At 40.8% G+C, this 14,894-nt stretch overlaps 1 protein-coding gene and 1 long non-coding RNA gene across 5 annotated transcripts; one reads left to right on the top strand and one right to left on the bottom strand.

Moving 5' to 3' along the window:
- Positions 1-445: 445 nt before the first annotated feature.
- On the top strand, positions 446-5,790 carry LOC115162425 (transmembrane protein 50A-like). 2 transcript variants are annotated; one of them, XM_029713721.1, is made up of 7 exons: positions 446-584; positions 3,756-3,866; positions 3,965-4,077; positions 4,209-4,276; positions 4,551-4,643; positions 4,771-4,831; positions 4,931-5,790. In XM_029713721.1, the coding sequence occupies exons 2-7, from the start codon at positions 3,765-3,767 to the stop codon at positions 4,974-4,976; spliced, it is 483 nt and encodes a 160-aa protein (XP_029569581.1). In that variant the 5' UTR covers positions 446-584; positions 3,756-3,764; the 3' UTR covers positions 4,977-5,790. The 2 variants fall into 2 exon arrangements, with proteins under 2 accessions (XP_029569581.1, XP_029569582.1); XM_029713722.1 differs by lacking the exon at positions 446-584 and adding an exon at positions 1,576-1,860.
- A 74-nt stretch (positions 5,791-5,864) lies between these two features.
- LOC115162427 (uncharacterized) lies at positions 5,865-14,678 on the bottom strand. 3 transcript variants are annotated; one of them, XR_003869548.1, is made up of 4 exons: positions 14,346-14,678; positions 7,138-7,288; positions 6,940-7,071; positions 5,865-6,257 (listed from the first exon to the last, which is right to left on the bottom strand). It is a non-coding gene; the product is annotated as an uncharacterized LOC115162427 (long non-coding RNA). The 3 variants fall into 3 exon arrangements; XR_003869547.1 differs by having other exon boundaries at positions 5,865-6,593; positions 6,940-7,288; XR_003869546.1 differs by having other exon boundaries at positions 6,940-7,288.
- Positions 14,679-14,894: the final 216 nt, after the last annotated feature.

The following is a 14,894-nucleotide window of genomic DNA, read 5'->3' as shown; positions in this document are numbered from 1 at the left end:
ATGAATGTAAACATTGTCAGAAACGTTATTTATATCATATATCATGCTATACATTCAGATGCTCTAGTCATGATATATATTTTTCCAAAGGGTAGAAAAATAAAGAAAAGCAAGTCATATGACACTTGTGATCTCTCATGTGACTGTCTCATGGAAATGGAAAGTCATGAAACAATCCTCCAACCAATGGTTTCCCCTCTACTATGCCAGAAAGATGCAGACAGTGAGTGGTTACAGTAGCTTACACTGTATGCCCACTGGCCCATAGTGATTATCCTGACTTAACATAGCTCTATGAATTCTCTTTTTAAAATGTTTTACTATTATTATAAAATAGTGCAATTAAAACGTACGTTTAAGTGTGGTATTTAATCTACTGAATTGATGAACATGGAACAATCTATGGTGAGTATAGTACTGTGCCGGTCTACAAAAATGCGCAACTGATGCTGGCATTGGCGCAGCCAACATCAAAGAGGCGTGGAGAGTGAACTGAGCAGGCGCGGGTCTCAGCTCTCTCAGAAGCAAAGTATAGGCTAATAAACGGCGTCTAGGGGTTCCATAACGAACCCCAAAAAGAAAAGGTAATTAACTCTGAATATTAGGTGACAGTATCATTTCTAATGTGTGTTTGTTATTGCCGTTGAGATGTTGTAGTTTGAGCTACTGGGTCGTGCGTTGCGTCCCAACACAAAGGATCCTTCAAGGAAGGAAATGCTTTGAACAATGGACTGCGATCAAACCCACACATGGGAACGTCGCAGTATTGATTTATTTGAAACAATAATTAGCTATCGATATATATATATATACGTAAGTTATCATAATTAGTGTGATTCCTGAAAACAACGTTTGTTCGGGTGATTCTTCGTGCTTGAGAGCGTCAACATTGCTCTTTGTTAACTCCGCTCGAACTGACTTACCACACCGATAGGGGTAAAAACATGTATGGGGTGTTAAATAGGTGAATCCTTAGCACTGAAAGCTCGGGTATACTGAGCCGGGATCCTTGTGCGGTACCTACCTAAATCCTAACCTCGGAGTTGGGACCGCCCAAGGATCGATAGCAGACCCATACCAATTTAACAATCGTTTCCTCTGTCGCAGTTTTAAGCTGTTGGAAATATAGCTAGACTACATGTCCCATGAAGTCCTTGTAGTCCTAAAATCCGGGAAACGAGTTCTCTGGTTCGTTCAGCCAAAAAAGGTCTGAGGTTAACACAGGTTTAGGCGATTTTATACGTTTTGTTATCTGGGATAACAACAGTCAATTAACATGCCCTTTATGAATGTCGTAGCCTTTATGTGATTTTATAAATTATTCAAAATACACACAAAGTGACGTTAGCTGATGAATATTATCTCGTAGAACAAAACGTATAAGATCTCCGAAACCTGTGTTTACCGCAGACCTTATGTTTCGCGTTTATCCAATTTTCTCCATAGGCTTGGTGCAACGAACCATTGCAGAGTTGGTGCTTACAAAAATACGTCATTACTATGTCTCTCTATTAGAGGTCTTCACGGGTCCAACAGACCAGATATTCCGAGAAACGGCCTGGGAGCAGGTCCTACATTTTGATTTTTGTCTCGGGTCTGATATAAATAGCACTGGTCTGGGTAAAAGTTATTTACTGACTGGACCCGATTTGGATCCTTCCTCTGTTCATTTAATTTGTGAGGTAATGCCAACTGCGCAAGCTTCCTATCTGTGTAAGCCAATTGCGACTCAATACAACTTATTAAGAGTATAGTGAAAAGGGGAATGTCCTTGGGGAAAAGTTTTAATATTGTTGTGGACAAAGATGAGGATAACGTCATCGGGCCAAGTGTACTTACTGTGTGCAACCCGCTATTCAGGTTTGATGCAATTTTGAACTTTTATTTATTTTCGTTTTTATTGTATGTCATTATTTTTGTCCTATTTACAAATCTAAACCAGTTATTTAAATATCAAAAAAATAGTTTTGTTTAATTTTGTTGACATTTTCTAAATTAAGTTTATACTGTTTATTTTGTGCTCTGTATTTATTTTAAAATAGGTTAAAAGAAGACCTGTTGTGAAATTAATATCATTATCCTATTTCTGTCGTTTGTTGGGTAGGCCTATGGTAGGAACTTGCCGCCTTTGGTAATTGCAGCAATTATAGGCCTAGCCTGTTGAAAACGTTTCTGAAGGTTTAACCAGTTCTTTAAATATGCAATAAGTGTGTTTCATTCTGTTGAGTATTTTCTTTGGCCAAATTAAGGTCCAACTGTAATGTTTTTGCTGCAATATAATATAATTACGGGTAGGCCTACTAATTACGGGTAGGCCTACTATAGGGTTACTTGCACTCAAACAATGAAAAGGAAAAAGCAGAGGGCTAGATGCAATACTTAATTTAATGCCGCAATATAATAACCTGTTTGCATTTTCCCTATAAACAATGACTTAACTTACTTTTGATATTACCCTAATAAAGTTAAGAAACTGTTGTGAAGTTTTGGTGTGGTATGGCTATTGCTAGGCTTAGCTAGTACAGTATGAAGGCAGTGCATACTGGCGCTCCAACTGACTCTGACAGTTGAATTTGAGGGGAGGAAGAATGTTTTAGGCATACCAGAGTTACTCCTTTTAATCAAACAATCAGGGTTGGGGAGTAACAGATTACATGTAAGGGATTACAAAAACGGTAACTAATACGTTACGTTACCAGCAAAAATATTGTAATCAGATACTTTTGAAAAACTAGATGATTCATTTGAGGATTACTTTTAAATTCATTAAGGATGTTTGACAGAATGCATGTTGGTGTCAGGAACATGACGCTGGCATGTCTTTTATCATTCTCTTGGTTTCTCTAGGGCTAGGCCTAAGCTATGGCTAGGACTTTTTATATTTTAAATATTAGTATCATACAGTGGATGCCTAGGCTGATAGGTCTGTATGCATGCAATGACCGAATCTCTGACAGCTGAACAGTGAGGTAGACAATTATTATTTTAGGAAAGTAAAAACCAATAAAACAATAGACTATTAAGTTTTGAATTTGTTACACATCGAAACGCAACAGTTTTTTGTAATGTGTTATTGGCAGTTAAGGACAAGTAACTGTGGATAGTTTGGCCAATATTGCTCGTTTATTGATGGTGCCCAGTCGGAGGTTTCTTTATACTCTCGGATCTGAAAGGGTCTTCGGATCCGAACCGGCACTGGTCTGTTTTTCCACGGGCCTTTTCGGATCGAGTATGACTGTCCACAGGTCCATTGGGAGCGGGTCTCCATTTTTTAAAAATAAATACATTTATTACTGTCGGGTGGGTAAGCCAAGGATAGATTTCGGAATGGGTCCAACTTGTGAATATTTTAGTTGATTATTGTTTTAGCACTTGGTAATAATCTGTATTAGTGAATTGTTTTAAACTTGAGTTGAATCACCATTTTGTTTTTATTCGGCGCAACTGCATCAATTGTCAGATGCACCCAGTCTGTCTTGAATCCTCTCTGAAACCTTTTCTTTTATTGGGATTTTATTTGTTTTGAAGACCTTTACTCTGTATGCGTGGAGTGGATGCCTGGCATCTCATCTCACAAACTAGTCTCTGCAACATTTTACCAATTGCTTGATCAGAGTTTAGGATATTTTCTTGATGGAAAAAGTGCATTTATTCATTGTGCAGGCATTATACATGAACTGTAATTAGCTACCTAGCTGTAATAGTCAACTCCATCCCTGCATGTGTCTGTTACTCCTTTTCCCTTCACTTTTCAGCTCAGAACCATGTCAGGGTTTTTGGACAGCGTCCGGTGCGGAGACTGCGAGTGCAATGTGGACTGGGGAGAGAGGCGAAACACTATGGCATCTATAGCTGCTGGAGTCCTGGTAGGTTCGACTCTGCTTTTACATTTGAAAACTTTAGATCACTGTAAAGAGGAAAAGGCGGTGGCATATTGCCTAAATCTTAACCCATATTCTTGCAGTTTTTCACTGGTTGGTGGATAATCATTGATGCAGCTGTGAAATATCCAGATGAGGCAGTCTTCCATCATGCCTATCACACCTGTGGAGTCATCGCTACTGTGGCTTTTCTCATGTAAGTCATGCTGTGTTGGGAATGTGTCAGACAGGTTTGGGGTCAGTCCCATTTTAATTCAGGAACTGTCTGTTCAAATCTTCCTTAAATACATTTAACTCTTTCAACTTTTGTCTTTGGTACCTATCTAGGATCAATGCTGTCTCGAATGGCCAGGTGAGAGGGGACAGCTACAGTGAAGGTTGCATTGGGCAGACAGGTATGTGTATGAGAGAATGGAAGTTAGGATTTGGCTCTAAATGCAGATTGATGTAGATAAGTTCAGCTCTGAGCGGCATTGCTTGCTGTATATGTTTGTATTGTTTTGACCTCTGCAGTAACGTGATTTACCTAATTCTGGGGGCCCAGTTTTTGACTTACTTGGTGGTGACTTGCTATAAGAATACACAGAGATATATCCACATACAGTTGAAATAAGATAGAGCTTCAGACACGAATGAATCCCTCCCAACTCTTTGTACCACTGATTGCAGGAGCTCGTGTGTGGCTCTTCATTGGCTTCATGCTGGCGTTCGGCTCTCTCATCGCTTCCATGTGGATCCTGTTTGGAGGCTTCGTAGTGCCCAGTAAGTCCAGCATGCCCACTCAGCATGTGCTTGTTGTTATGTACCCCAAACAAATAGCTCATCGACATTGAACCATCACTGTGCAAAACATTGTAAAGAATGATAAAGGTATTTTTTATGTTTACAGAGAAACCTGTTGTGTATCCTGGTATTGCGGTTTTCTTCCAAAATGCATTCATTTTCTTTGGGTAAGTATTACATTTTATTTATGTTTGACCTTAGTATAATATAACACAATGTTTATGATAGTTCTTTTCTCTAAATAAACCCCCAATCTTTTCCTCCAGGGGCTTGGTGTTTAAGTTTGGACGCACTGAAGACTTGTGGCAGTAATGGTTTCTGGTTTCTGTCAACTGTCACACAATCTGTTCTCTTGTTGTATGAGACAGTAGTGTACGCTTTGGCCTGTCAAAACACTACCTTCCGTCTTTCAAGCGTTAGAAAATATTCACTTTATATAATTACTTTATATTTTTGCTTTTTAGATTAACTTGTTTAATTTATAAGTAGGTTGGTTGTTGCTGTACAAATGTACATTTTACTAAAGCATAATTTGCAGTTCATCTTTTAATTCAATGTTCTTTCCTTTTGAATTCTTGTAATGGGATCTAGGTGTCTTTTCACTCCAAATGTGTGGAGCCATTCTGTTACAATAATTTACCACCTTCCATTATTTATCTTGGAAGCCTTGCAAAATAATAAATGAGCAGATTATTATTTTCCTTTTTACAATACACATTTGTGCACTAATAATGTTTAGAAATATTATGCTTTCTGATCAGGGCATACATCAGAGGGGGGGGGAACATGACACATCTATGGGAGGGTTAGTCTTGTAAATAGCCTATTTTCTTACTATACATTTACTGATAATAAGAATTTAACCTTGAATGTGAGCAATTTGTCTTTCCTATTGTCGAGATTTGGGGTCTGTAATTAAGCCATTCTACTGAACCATAATCTGATGGTTCATAACTCAAGGTGTAGTTTAAAGGAAGGATTTGATTCCGAGGTTTCGATGCTCTGACCACCATCTGTTCTTTGACTATGTATTTGACTGCAATGCTTATACATTTACAGTACTTGTATAGTAACCAAACTGAGATCACTGAACCTGAACAACTATGGCAGCATTAAATAGAAAATGTAAAACAAGTGTGAGATGAGTCTTTATGCACAGCTCTCACAGTTCAATTTCTCTGTTCTCTTGGCTAATATTTGAAGTTTGACTCACACAAAACAATCACAATGGTATATTACAGTGCAGTTTTCACATACTAAGGAATAACAAAAACAATGATTTTGGAGATTCGTGGGAATATTGTAATGGTTGAAATTATACATTGCATCTCTGGAGACCTTTGTCTCCTTTTTATCTTCCAACATCTCAATTTGGCACCGCTAGGTTGGGAAACTGCCAAATAATGATTTGGTTAGACAGCATAACTTCAAGAGGCACAAATGTCTTGCTTGATAAACTGCATGGATTTTTAAAAACCTGTTTGATACAAACAGAGCATTTCACTCATCATTGATTACTTACCTTCCAGAAGGCCTGGTCACCAAAGCATTTCTTGTCCTGTGGTGGCCTCCAAAAATTCAATTTTGGAAAACCTGAGCAAGAATGAACAGGTTTGTGGTTTAACCCACAATCCTCCAGTGAGTCCAATAACACATTTGTACTGTAGAAACTCCCTGGTGACAAATCGGACAGCCCTTGATAAGATACATAACCTAATTCAAAGGACACCCCACGTGAATGTGTTCTACAGTGATTTATGTAATGCTATTTTATTCCCTTCAGATCCTGTAAACCTAGGTTATTTTAATACCGCCTACGTTGTAAGATCATCAGTCAGCGCTCTCTAAGAGAAGTTGAACCGTCCACCCCGTTATTCCAGGCAGACTAAGGACTCTGCAGGTGTCATGGCACTCAAAAAGCATGAGTGACTGGAAGACAAAGTAGGAATATGAGATAAGGACTTAACATATTATTCTTATAAGATAGTCTGCAAAAACATTTAGAAACCCCAGGGGCAATTCATGAACTTTGTTTATCAATACCTTAATGCAGTGTTTTCCAAACTCCTCGGGAACCCAAGGGGTGCGCGGCTGACTCAAATATTCAACTAATCATCAAGCTTTGATCATTTGAATCAGCTGTGTAGTGTTAGGGCAAAAACCAAAACGTACACCCTTTGGGGTTCAGAGGACCGAGTTTGGGAAATGCTGCCTTAATGTATCGGGATCCCAAGGTTGATATCAGTGCAGACGCAAATCCAATTGTTATACTTACCCATTACAGATAATGGTCTATTTTCTCTTTCTCGTGCTGTTGCTTGGATCCCCGTCGGTACAGGACCCATGACATCAGTCCAAAGAAGGCCCTAAAGATGTGGAGCAGCATGATGGTATTCAAAAGCCACACCTAAACAGACACCGGACCATTAGTGTACAGTCTAAAAACACACAAAATTATCAGCTGTAGGCTTACCTTTAGGAATGTCTGAAGTAGCCAGCTATGGAGCACAATCCCTGAGACCTCCAGCAGGGCAATACGGAGGAGATTGACAGGATTGGTATTCCCAAGGACAGCACCGATGGCAATGAGGGAGGATGCTGTGCACATCTCTGCAACAACCAAGCTGGCCCAAACACAGAAAAGGGGTTCAATATCTATGATATCTGTTTCCAACATATAATACATGAATATAGACGTTTTAACATAAATCAAATTGGCAGGTAAAACAATCTGGGACCTTTAGGTAAATGTTTTCAAATCTCAAAATGTATCTAAATGTTCAGATGAGTCCTAATGTTCAGATGAGTCCATCTCCCACGAAATCTGTTTAGTTTAGATCCAACTACAGAATGCCCCAATGCCAGATGAATAGAAAGATAATGAAATAAAATTGCCTATTTTAGATAGTGCCTAACTTTCCCGTACACTTCAACTGTGATTTATTTATTGACCTTCTCATATTTATCCAGATCTTTCCTCTGTGATACAAAGACAACACCGTACAGAATAATTACCCACTGGACAGCCATGGCTGCCACCAGGAGGATAAATCCTATGCCACTGAAGCTGTACTGCACCAGCAATGTGGCCAGAAAGTCAAAACCCAATAATACATCACCATAACGTTAACATCCTGGAATTCTTTGAGGAAAGAGGGCCTTTATTCTCTCTGACACATAATATGTCACAGAAAGGAAATAGGGGAAACACAGTGTGTATCACTAGTCTTGTGAGCCTATAGCCTGCTCAATAAGCCCCTAATGCCTTATGTTGATAAATAGAGCTGAATTGTCTTGTTGCCCCACACAAAAAGTTGGTGTATTACTGACCACTGAAACTGTGTACAATGCAGCTAGCCATTATGTGGGAAGCCTTTGGGAGGCTTTACCCGCCTCAACAAGTCCACCTGCAACCTCGCTGTCCAAGCCAGAGAAAGCACTTATCACTTCTAACCAGTGTTGGCAGTCTCTCTCAACTAGCAGTGGCTCGGGTGGTTGATGTCCTTGATGATCTTTTTGGCCTTCCTGTGACATCGGGTGCTGTAGGTGTCATGGAGGGCAGGTAGATTGCCACTGGTGATGCGTTGTGCAGCCGCACCACCCTCTGGAGAGCCTTGCGGTTGAGGGCGGTGCAGTTGCTGTACCAGGCTGTGATACAGCCCGACAGGATGCTCTCGATTGCGCATCTAAAAGTTTGTGAGGGTTTTGGGTGACAAGCCTAATTTCTTCAGCCTCCTGAGTTTGAAGAGATGCTGTTGCGCCTTCTTCACCACACTGTCTGTGCGAGTGGACCATTTCAGTTTGTCTGTGATGTGTACGCAGAGGAACTTAACTTTCCACCTTCTCCACTGCTGTCCCTTCAATGTGGATAGGGGGTGCTCCCTCTGCTGTTTCCTGAAGTCCACGATCATCTCCTTTGTTTTGTTGATGTTGAGTGAGAGGTTGTTTTCCTGAAAGCACACTCCGAGTGCTCTCATCTCCTCCCTGTAGGCTGTCTCGTCGTTGTTGGTAATCAAGCCCACTACTGTTGTGTCGTCTGCAAACTTGATGATTGAGTTGGAGGCGTGCATGGCCACGCAGTCGTGGGTGAACAGGGAGTACAGGAGGGGGCTGAGCACGCACCCTTGTGGGGCCCTAGTGTTGAGGGTCAGCGAACTGGAGATGTTGTTTCCTACCTTCACCACCTGGGGGCGGCCCGTCAGAAAGTCCAGGACCCAATTGCACAGGGCGGGGTTGAGACCCAGGGCCTCCAGCTTGATGATGAGCTTGGAGGGTACTATGGTGTTGAATGCTGTGCTGTAGTCAATGAACAGCATTCTTACATAGGTATTCCTTTTGGCCAGATGGGATAGGGTAGTGTGATGGCGATGATGTCATCTGCGGACCTGTTGGGGCGGTATGCAAACTGAAGTGGGTCTAGGGTGGCTGGTAAGGTGGAGGTGATATGATCCTTGACTAGTCTCTTAAAGCACTTCATGACGACAGAAGTGAGTTTAATTCAGTTATCTTTACCTTCTTTGGTACAGGAACAATGGTAGCATTCTTGAAGCATGTGGGGAGAACAGACTGGGATAGGGAGCGATTGAAAATGTCCGTCTGGGCCCAGTGGGATGAATTTTCAACTGTCTTACCCATCAGAACCTAAAATATAAGCTTGTTAATAATCCATTGTTTGTAAACAATGTAATTGTAAACACTATAGCCTCAACATGGTTAAAACTATCATTTTGATTTCATGGATGTTCAGTGCTTGCATCTATAGCTCTGTCTATGATTTGGAGAGTGGTTTACAATTCTCCAGCCTCATCCCTCAGCTGTTTACCAAAACAGTATTGGGAGACCGTTTGTTGTTGTTTGAAATGCATATTGCCCCTTAAAAAACAAAGATATCCCCAAAGCATGTTTTAGTAAGACATTTTTTGGTGTCATAAAAATTATTATTTCTCTATAATTCTACTCCTGTCCACCATCTCTCCAAAACAGCACATTAGAATTGTTCCGCAACTCACTTTAGTAAGTTGGTGAATGCATGTTGTTTTGTTTCTACATTTTGTTCAATGTAAACATAAAAAATAAATACTAGGATTAATCCCGTCTGTAGGAAAAAGAGCAGAGGCGGCAGTCGAGAGCAGAGACTCGATGCGTATTGGGCAGCCATTGGCGTGCCTAACTAAAAATGACCAAACGGTGCCAAAACAGAATTGTTTCTGCTGCCGCCGGGCAACCCTTTCTACGCACAACCAGAATGTCCGGTTGACGAGGAAGTGCAGCTACTATACCCGGGGGTCTGCCCAGGGGTGGGGACCCTCTGTTTTATTTTGTTTATGTTTACAAGTCATCTATGTAAATGTCAACACTGCTGCAGGTGTTTGGGCCATCCATGTTTGGAAAGTAAATCCTCAGCCACTAAAACTGTACCGCACCAGCAATGTGGCTAGAAAGCCCAAACCCAGAATCACCATAACGTTAACATCCTGGAATTCTGTGAGGAAAGACACATAACATGTCACAGAAGGGAAAGGAAATATGGGAAACACATTGCGTATCACTAGTCTTGTGAGCCTGAGAACCTATCGCCTGCCCAATAAGCACCTATTACCTTTGCATTGTCTTGTGTTGCCCAACACAGTTTTTTGTTGTCACACACAAAGTTTGCGTATCACTGACCACTAACTGTACACAATGACGCTACCCATGTTGAAACCAAGCAAACCGGGAACATTCCCAGAACATTGCCATTAATGTCTAGTTAGGGTTTTATCCAACATTAGAATGATAACATCCCAAAATGTTTTTGATAACAAAATGTTATTTAAATATCTTAGAATGTTCTCCTTATATTTCTAAATATGTTCCCAGCAAACCAAAATTGGTGCTGTGAAAGTTCCCAGAACATTCGTTAGGTTACGGCAAATCTTCTCATAACACAAAAACTGTCCAGTCGTGTCGATGATTATACAATGTTTGTATAAAACATTCGCTTGATGTTGCAAGAACGTTCCCAGAACACATTTTGTCTGTTATTTAAAAGGTGCCCAGAATGTTTCATTAGGTCGTGGGAACAGTCTGGTAGGAACATTGTGGGGACAATGCGGATTGTCCAGTTGTGCAAATGATTATATAATGTTTATTTTAGGGTGCAAAAAACATTCACCTGATGTTACAAGAATGTTCCCAGAACACATTTATGTTCATAAAAAGTTTCTAAAACATTTCTTTAGGTTGTGGGAACAGTGTGGGGATATGACAAGAGATAGGTTTCCAAAACACTAAAACTGTTCAGTTGTGCTGACATTCAAATAATGTTTGTGTCAGGGGACACAAAAAATTGCTTTGATGATGCAAGAATGTTGACAGAACAGCCTTTCGGAGTTCTTTAAAGGTTCACAGATTATGTAGTTAGGTTGTGGAAACAGTGTGGGTACATTACAAGAGAGAGGTTCCAAAAACACAAAATATGAATGTGGTGACATTCATACAATGTTTAAGTTAAGTGAATGTCCTGTGCAACCTAATGTTATAAGAATGTGGACAGGGCCTCCAGAGTGACGCAGGGGTCTAAGGCACTGCATTGAAGTGTTGCGGTGTCACTACAGCCTGCGGTGTCACTACAGCCTGGGGTTGTCTTGGTGGTTATTATATTTAAGTTGACCTAATATTACCACAACATTTTCAGCATGAACATTTCTAGTTCCTTAAAGCATAAGAAAGCAGATTGGATTACATCCAGATTTAATGGCAATTTCCATTTGAGGATTGTAGGCCCACTATAAGGTGATATACAGCAGACACACATGGCATTTCATTTTATTCATAGGACATTTGAACAGCATTTAATCATAAAAACCCAACCACAAAGAAGGGCACCTATTGGTAGATGGGTAAAACAAAGCAGGCATTGAATATCCATTTGAGCATGGCAAAGTTATTAATTACACTTTGGGTGGTGTATCAATACACCCAGTCACTACAAAGATACAGGCGTCCTTCCTAACTCAGTTGCCGGAGAGGAAGGAAACCGCTTAGGGATTTCACCATAAGGCCAATGGTGACTTTAAAAAAGTTAGAGTTTAATGGCTGTGATAGGAGAAAACTGAGGATGGCTCAACAACCTTGTAGTTACTTCCCAATGCTAACTTAATTGACAGAGTTGATAGAAGGTAGCCTGTACAGAATATAAATATTCCAAAACATGCATTCTGTTTGCAACAAGGCACTAAAGTAAAACTGCAAACAAACGTGGCAAAGCAATTCACTTTTTGTCCTGAATACAAAGTGTTATGTTTGGAGCAAATCCAACGCAACACATTACAGAGTATCACTTTCCATATTTTCAAGCATAGTTGTGGCTGCATCATGTTATGGGTATAATTGTAATCATTAAGGACTGGGGAATTTTTCAGGATAAAAAGAAACGAGATGGAGCTAAGCACAGGCAAAATCCTAGAGGAAAACCTGGTTCAGTCTGCTTTCCACCAGACACCGGAAATGAATTCACCTTTTAGCAGGACAATAACCTAAAACACAAGGCAAAAACGACACTGGGAGGTGCTTACCAAGAAGACAGTGAATGTTCCTGAGTGGCCGAGTTACAGTTTTGACTTAAATCTACTTGAAAATCTATGGCAAGACATGAAAATGGTTGTCTAGCAATGATCAACAACCAATTTGACAGAGCTTTAGGAATTTTGAAAAAAAAAAAAAAAAATGGGCAAATGTTGCACATTCCAGGGGTGGAAAGCTTTGAGAAACCCAGAAAGAATCACAGCTGTAATCGCTGCCAAAGGTGCTTCTACAAAGTACTGACTCAGGAGTGAGACAACTACATTTGGAATAAGTTAAGGGGTATGAATACGTTCTGAAGTCAAATGTTTAGTATTTGGTTCCATATTCCTAGCAAAGGGCTAATTTAGCTAGCTACTGCAGGACACCAACACAAGTGAAACAGACACATTTTTCTGCACCTTGTGCTGACGACAATAAAAGGCCACTCTAAAATGTGCTCTTTTGTCACACAACACAATGCCACAGATGTCTCAAGTTGAGGAAGTGTGTAATTGGCATGCTGACTGCAGGAATGTCAACCAGAGCTGTTGCCAGAGAATTGAACGTTAACTTCGCTACCATAAAGCACCTCCAACGTCGTTTTAGACCAAGCAGACCACGTGTATGGCGTTGTGTGGGCAAGCGGTTTGCTGATGTCAACTCTGAACAGAGTCCCCCTTGGTGGCGTTATGGTATGGGCAGGCATAAACTACGGACAACGAACACAATTGCATTTTATTCTACGGCAATTTGAATACACAAAGATACAGTGCATTCAGAAAGTATTCAGACCCCTTGACTTTTTCCACAGCTTTATTTTTTCCAGCTTAATTCTAAAATGTATGAAATAATTTTTTCCCCTCATCAATCTACACACAATACCCCATAATGGCAAAGCGAAAACAGATTTTTATAGACATGAGGTCGAAGGAATTGTCCTTAGAACTCTGAGACAGAATTATTTCAAGGCACAGATCTGGAGAAGGGCAACAAAAAATGTCTGCAGCATTGAAGGTCCCCAAGAACACAGTGGCCTCCATCATTCTTAAATGGAAGAAGTTTGGAACCACCAAGACTCTTCCTAGAGCTGGCTGCCCAGCCAAACTAAGCAATCGGGGGAGAAGGGCCTTGGTCACCCAATTGTCATTCTGACAGAGCTCCAGAGTTCCTCTGTGGAGACGGGAGAACTTCCAGGACAACCCCCTCTGCAGCACTACACCAATCAGGCCTTTATGGTAGAGTGGCCAGACGGAAGCCATTCATCAGTAAAAGGCACATGACAGCCCACTTGGAGTTTGCCAAAAGCCACCTAAAGGAATCTCAGACCATGAGAAACAAAATTTTCTGGTCTGATTAAACCAAGATTGAACTCTTTGGCCTGAATGCCAAGCGTCACATTTGGAGGAAACCTGGCACCCTCCCTGCGGTGAAGCATGGTGGACATACCAAGCTAGAACGGGCCCTGCGTTTCAACTCAACCAATGTAGGCTAAATATCTCAAGCAGGGCTACAGCAACATTACATTTACATTACATTTAAGTCATTTAGCAGACGTTCTTATCCAGAGCGACTTACAAATTGGTGCATTCACCTATAATATCCACCCAAAGAGGCTCAGGTTCCTTGGGCTTTGCGGTGGCCACTCTAGTTTGGGTGTCCTAGGTAGAATGGTGTCTCCGTTACCAAGTGGACACATATCGTTCTGGCTTCGTTCACTTCCAAGAGGTGGTCCGTGGAGTTTTATAAACATCAAGGCAGACACACTGTGATTTTAGATTTTTTTCAACGTTCTGATTGGCCAAAGTTGTCAAGCCTCCAACGGGCGTCCGCACAGCACACACGTAGCTTATAGATGGTTTGGTTGTTTAGCAACACAACCGATGTGTCCGCAACTATGGGGCAAAACAGACGGTGTTTGCTTAGATTGTTGACAACATGTAAACTTTATTTAGTCTCCAATCTTTACTGAAAACATAAATACATTTGCACAATGAGCACTTGTCTGTCAAATACATTGTTACAGCTGTTGGTTTGCTAGCTAGATAATTTTAGAATTCACATGAAATCTGTCAAAACACCTCAAAACAAGACATGGTATCAAGAACAAGATTAAACTAGCGGAAACGAGTCACTTACGATTCCCCAGATGGCAGTGTCTTGTCATTGTAGATGGCTATCTGGCCATCCGGAATCACAACAACACCTAGACTGCTGCCTCATTGAAGAGTGCGCATCGTTTTTGCCCCAGAGAAGACATGGAAGAAACCACAATTTACCTATTTCTAGGTTGCTATACATATTTATTTGGTTTGTCATTCTATCATTTTTATGGAATGTTAGTGGTAATTAGATATACTTTATTTAGAATTTATCGTAATACATTTGCCAAAAATAGTTTTAACAGCTCTGTGTATTCTCAAATAAAAAAAAGTCAGGGAGATAAGGCAGCACTACACCCCTGAGGTCTACACAAATCATTGCCAACAAGGTTGCCTGTGTCTCTTGTTCAGCGTCACGGTACGGAGTGTTCATTGGTTCCACGGTAGGAAGAAAGCCCGCCCCAGGGCTAACCGATAGGTCAATCAGAAATGCCTGATTTGTCCACAAATAATATAATTGGTCAAATGGCGAGACTCACGCTCGAGGTGCTGTCTGCCGTACCTCTCTGGTGGACACGAGCAATAT

Source organism: Salmo trutta, chromosome 25 (genome assembly GCF_901001165.1).
Source record: "Salmo trutta chromosome 25, fSalTru1.1, whole genome shotgun sequence".
Taxonomy (NCBI): domain Eukaryota; kingdom Metazoa; phylum Chordata; class Actinopteri; order Salmoniformes; family Salmonidae; genus Salmo; species Salmo trutta.
This window is presented reverse-complemented; position numbering and strand designations above follow the sequence as displayed.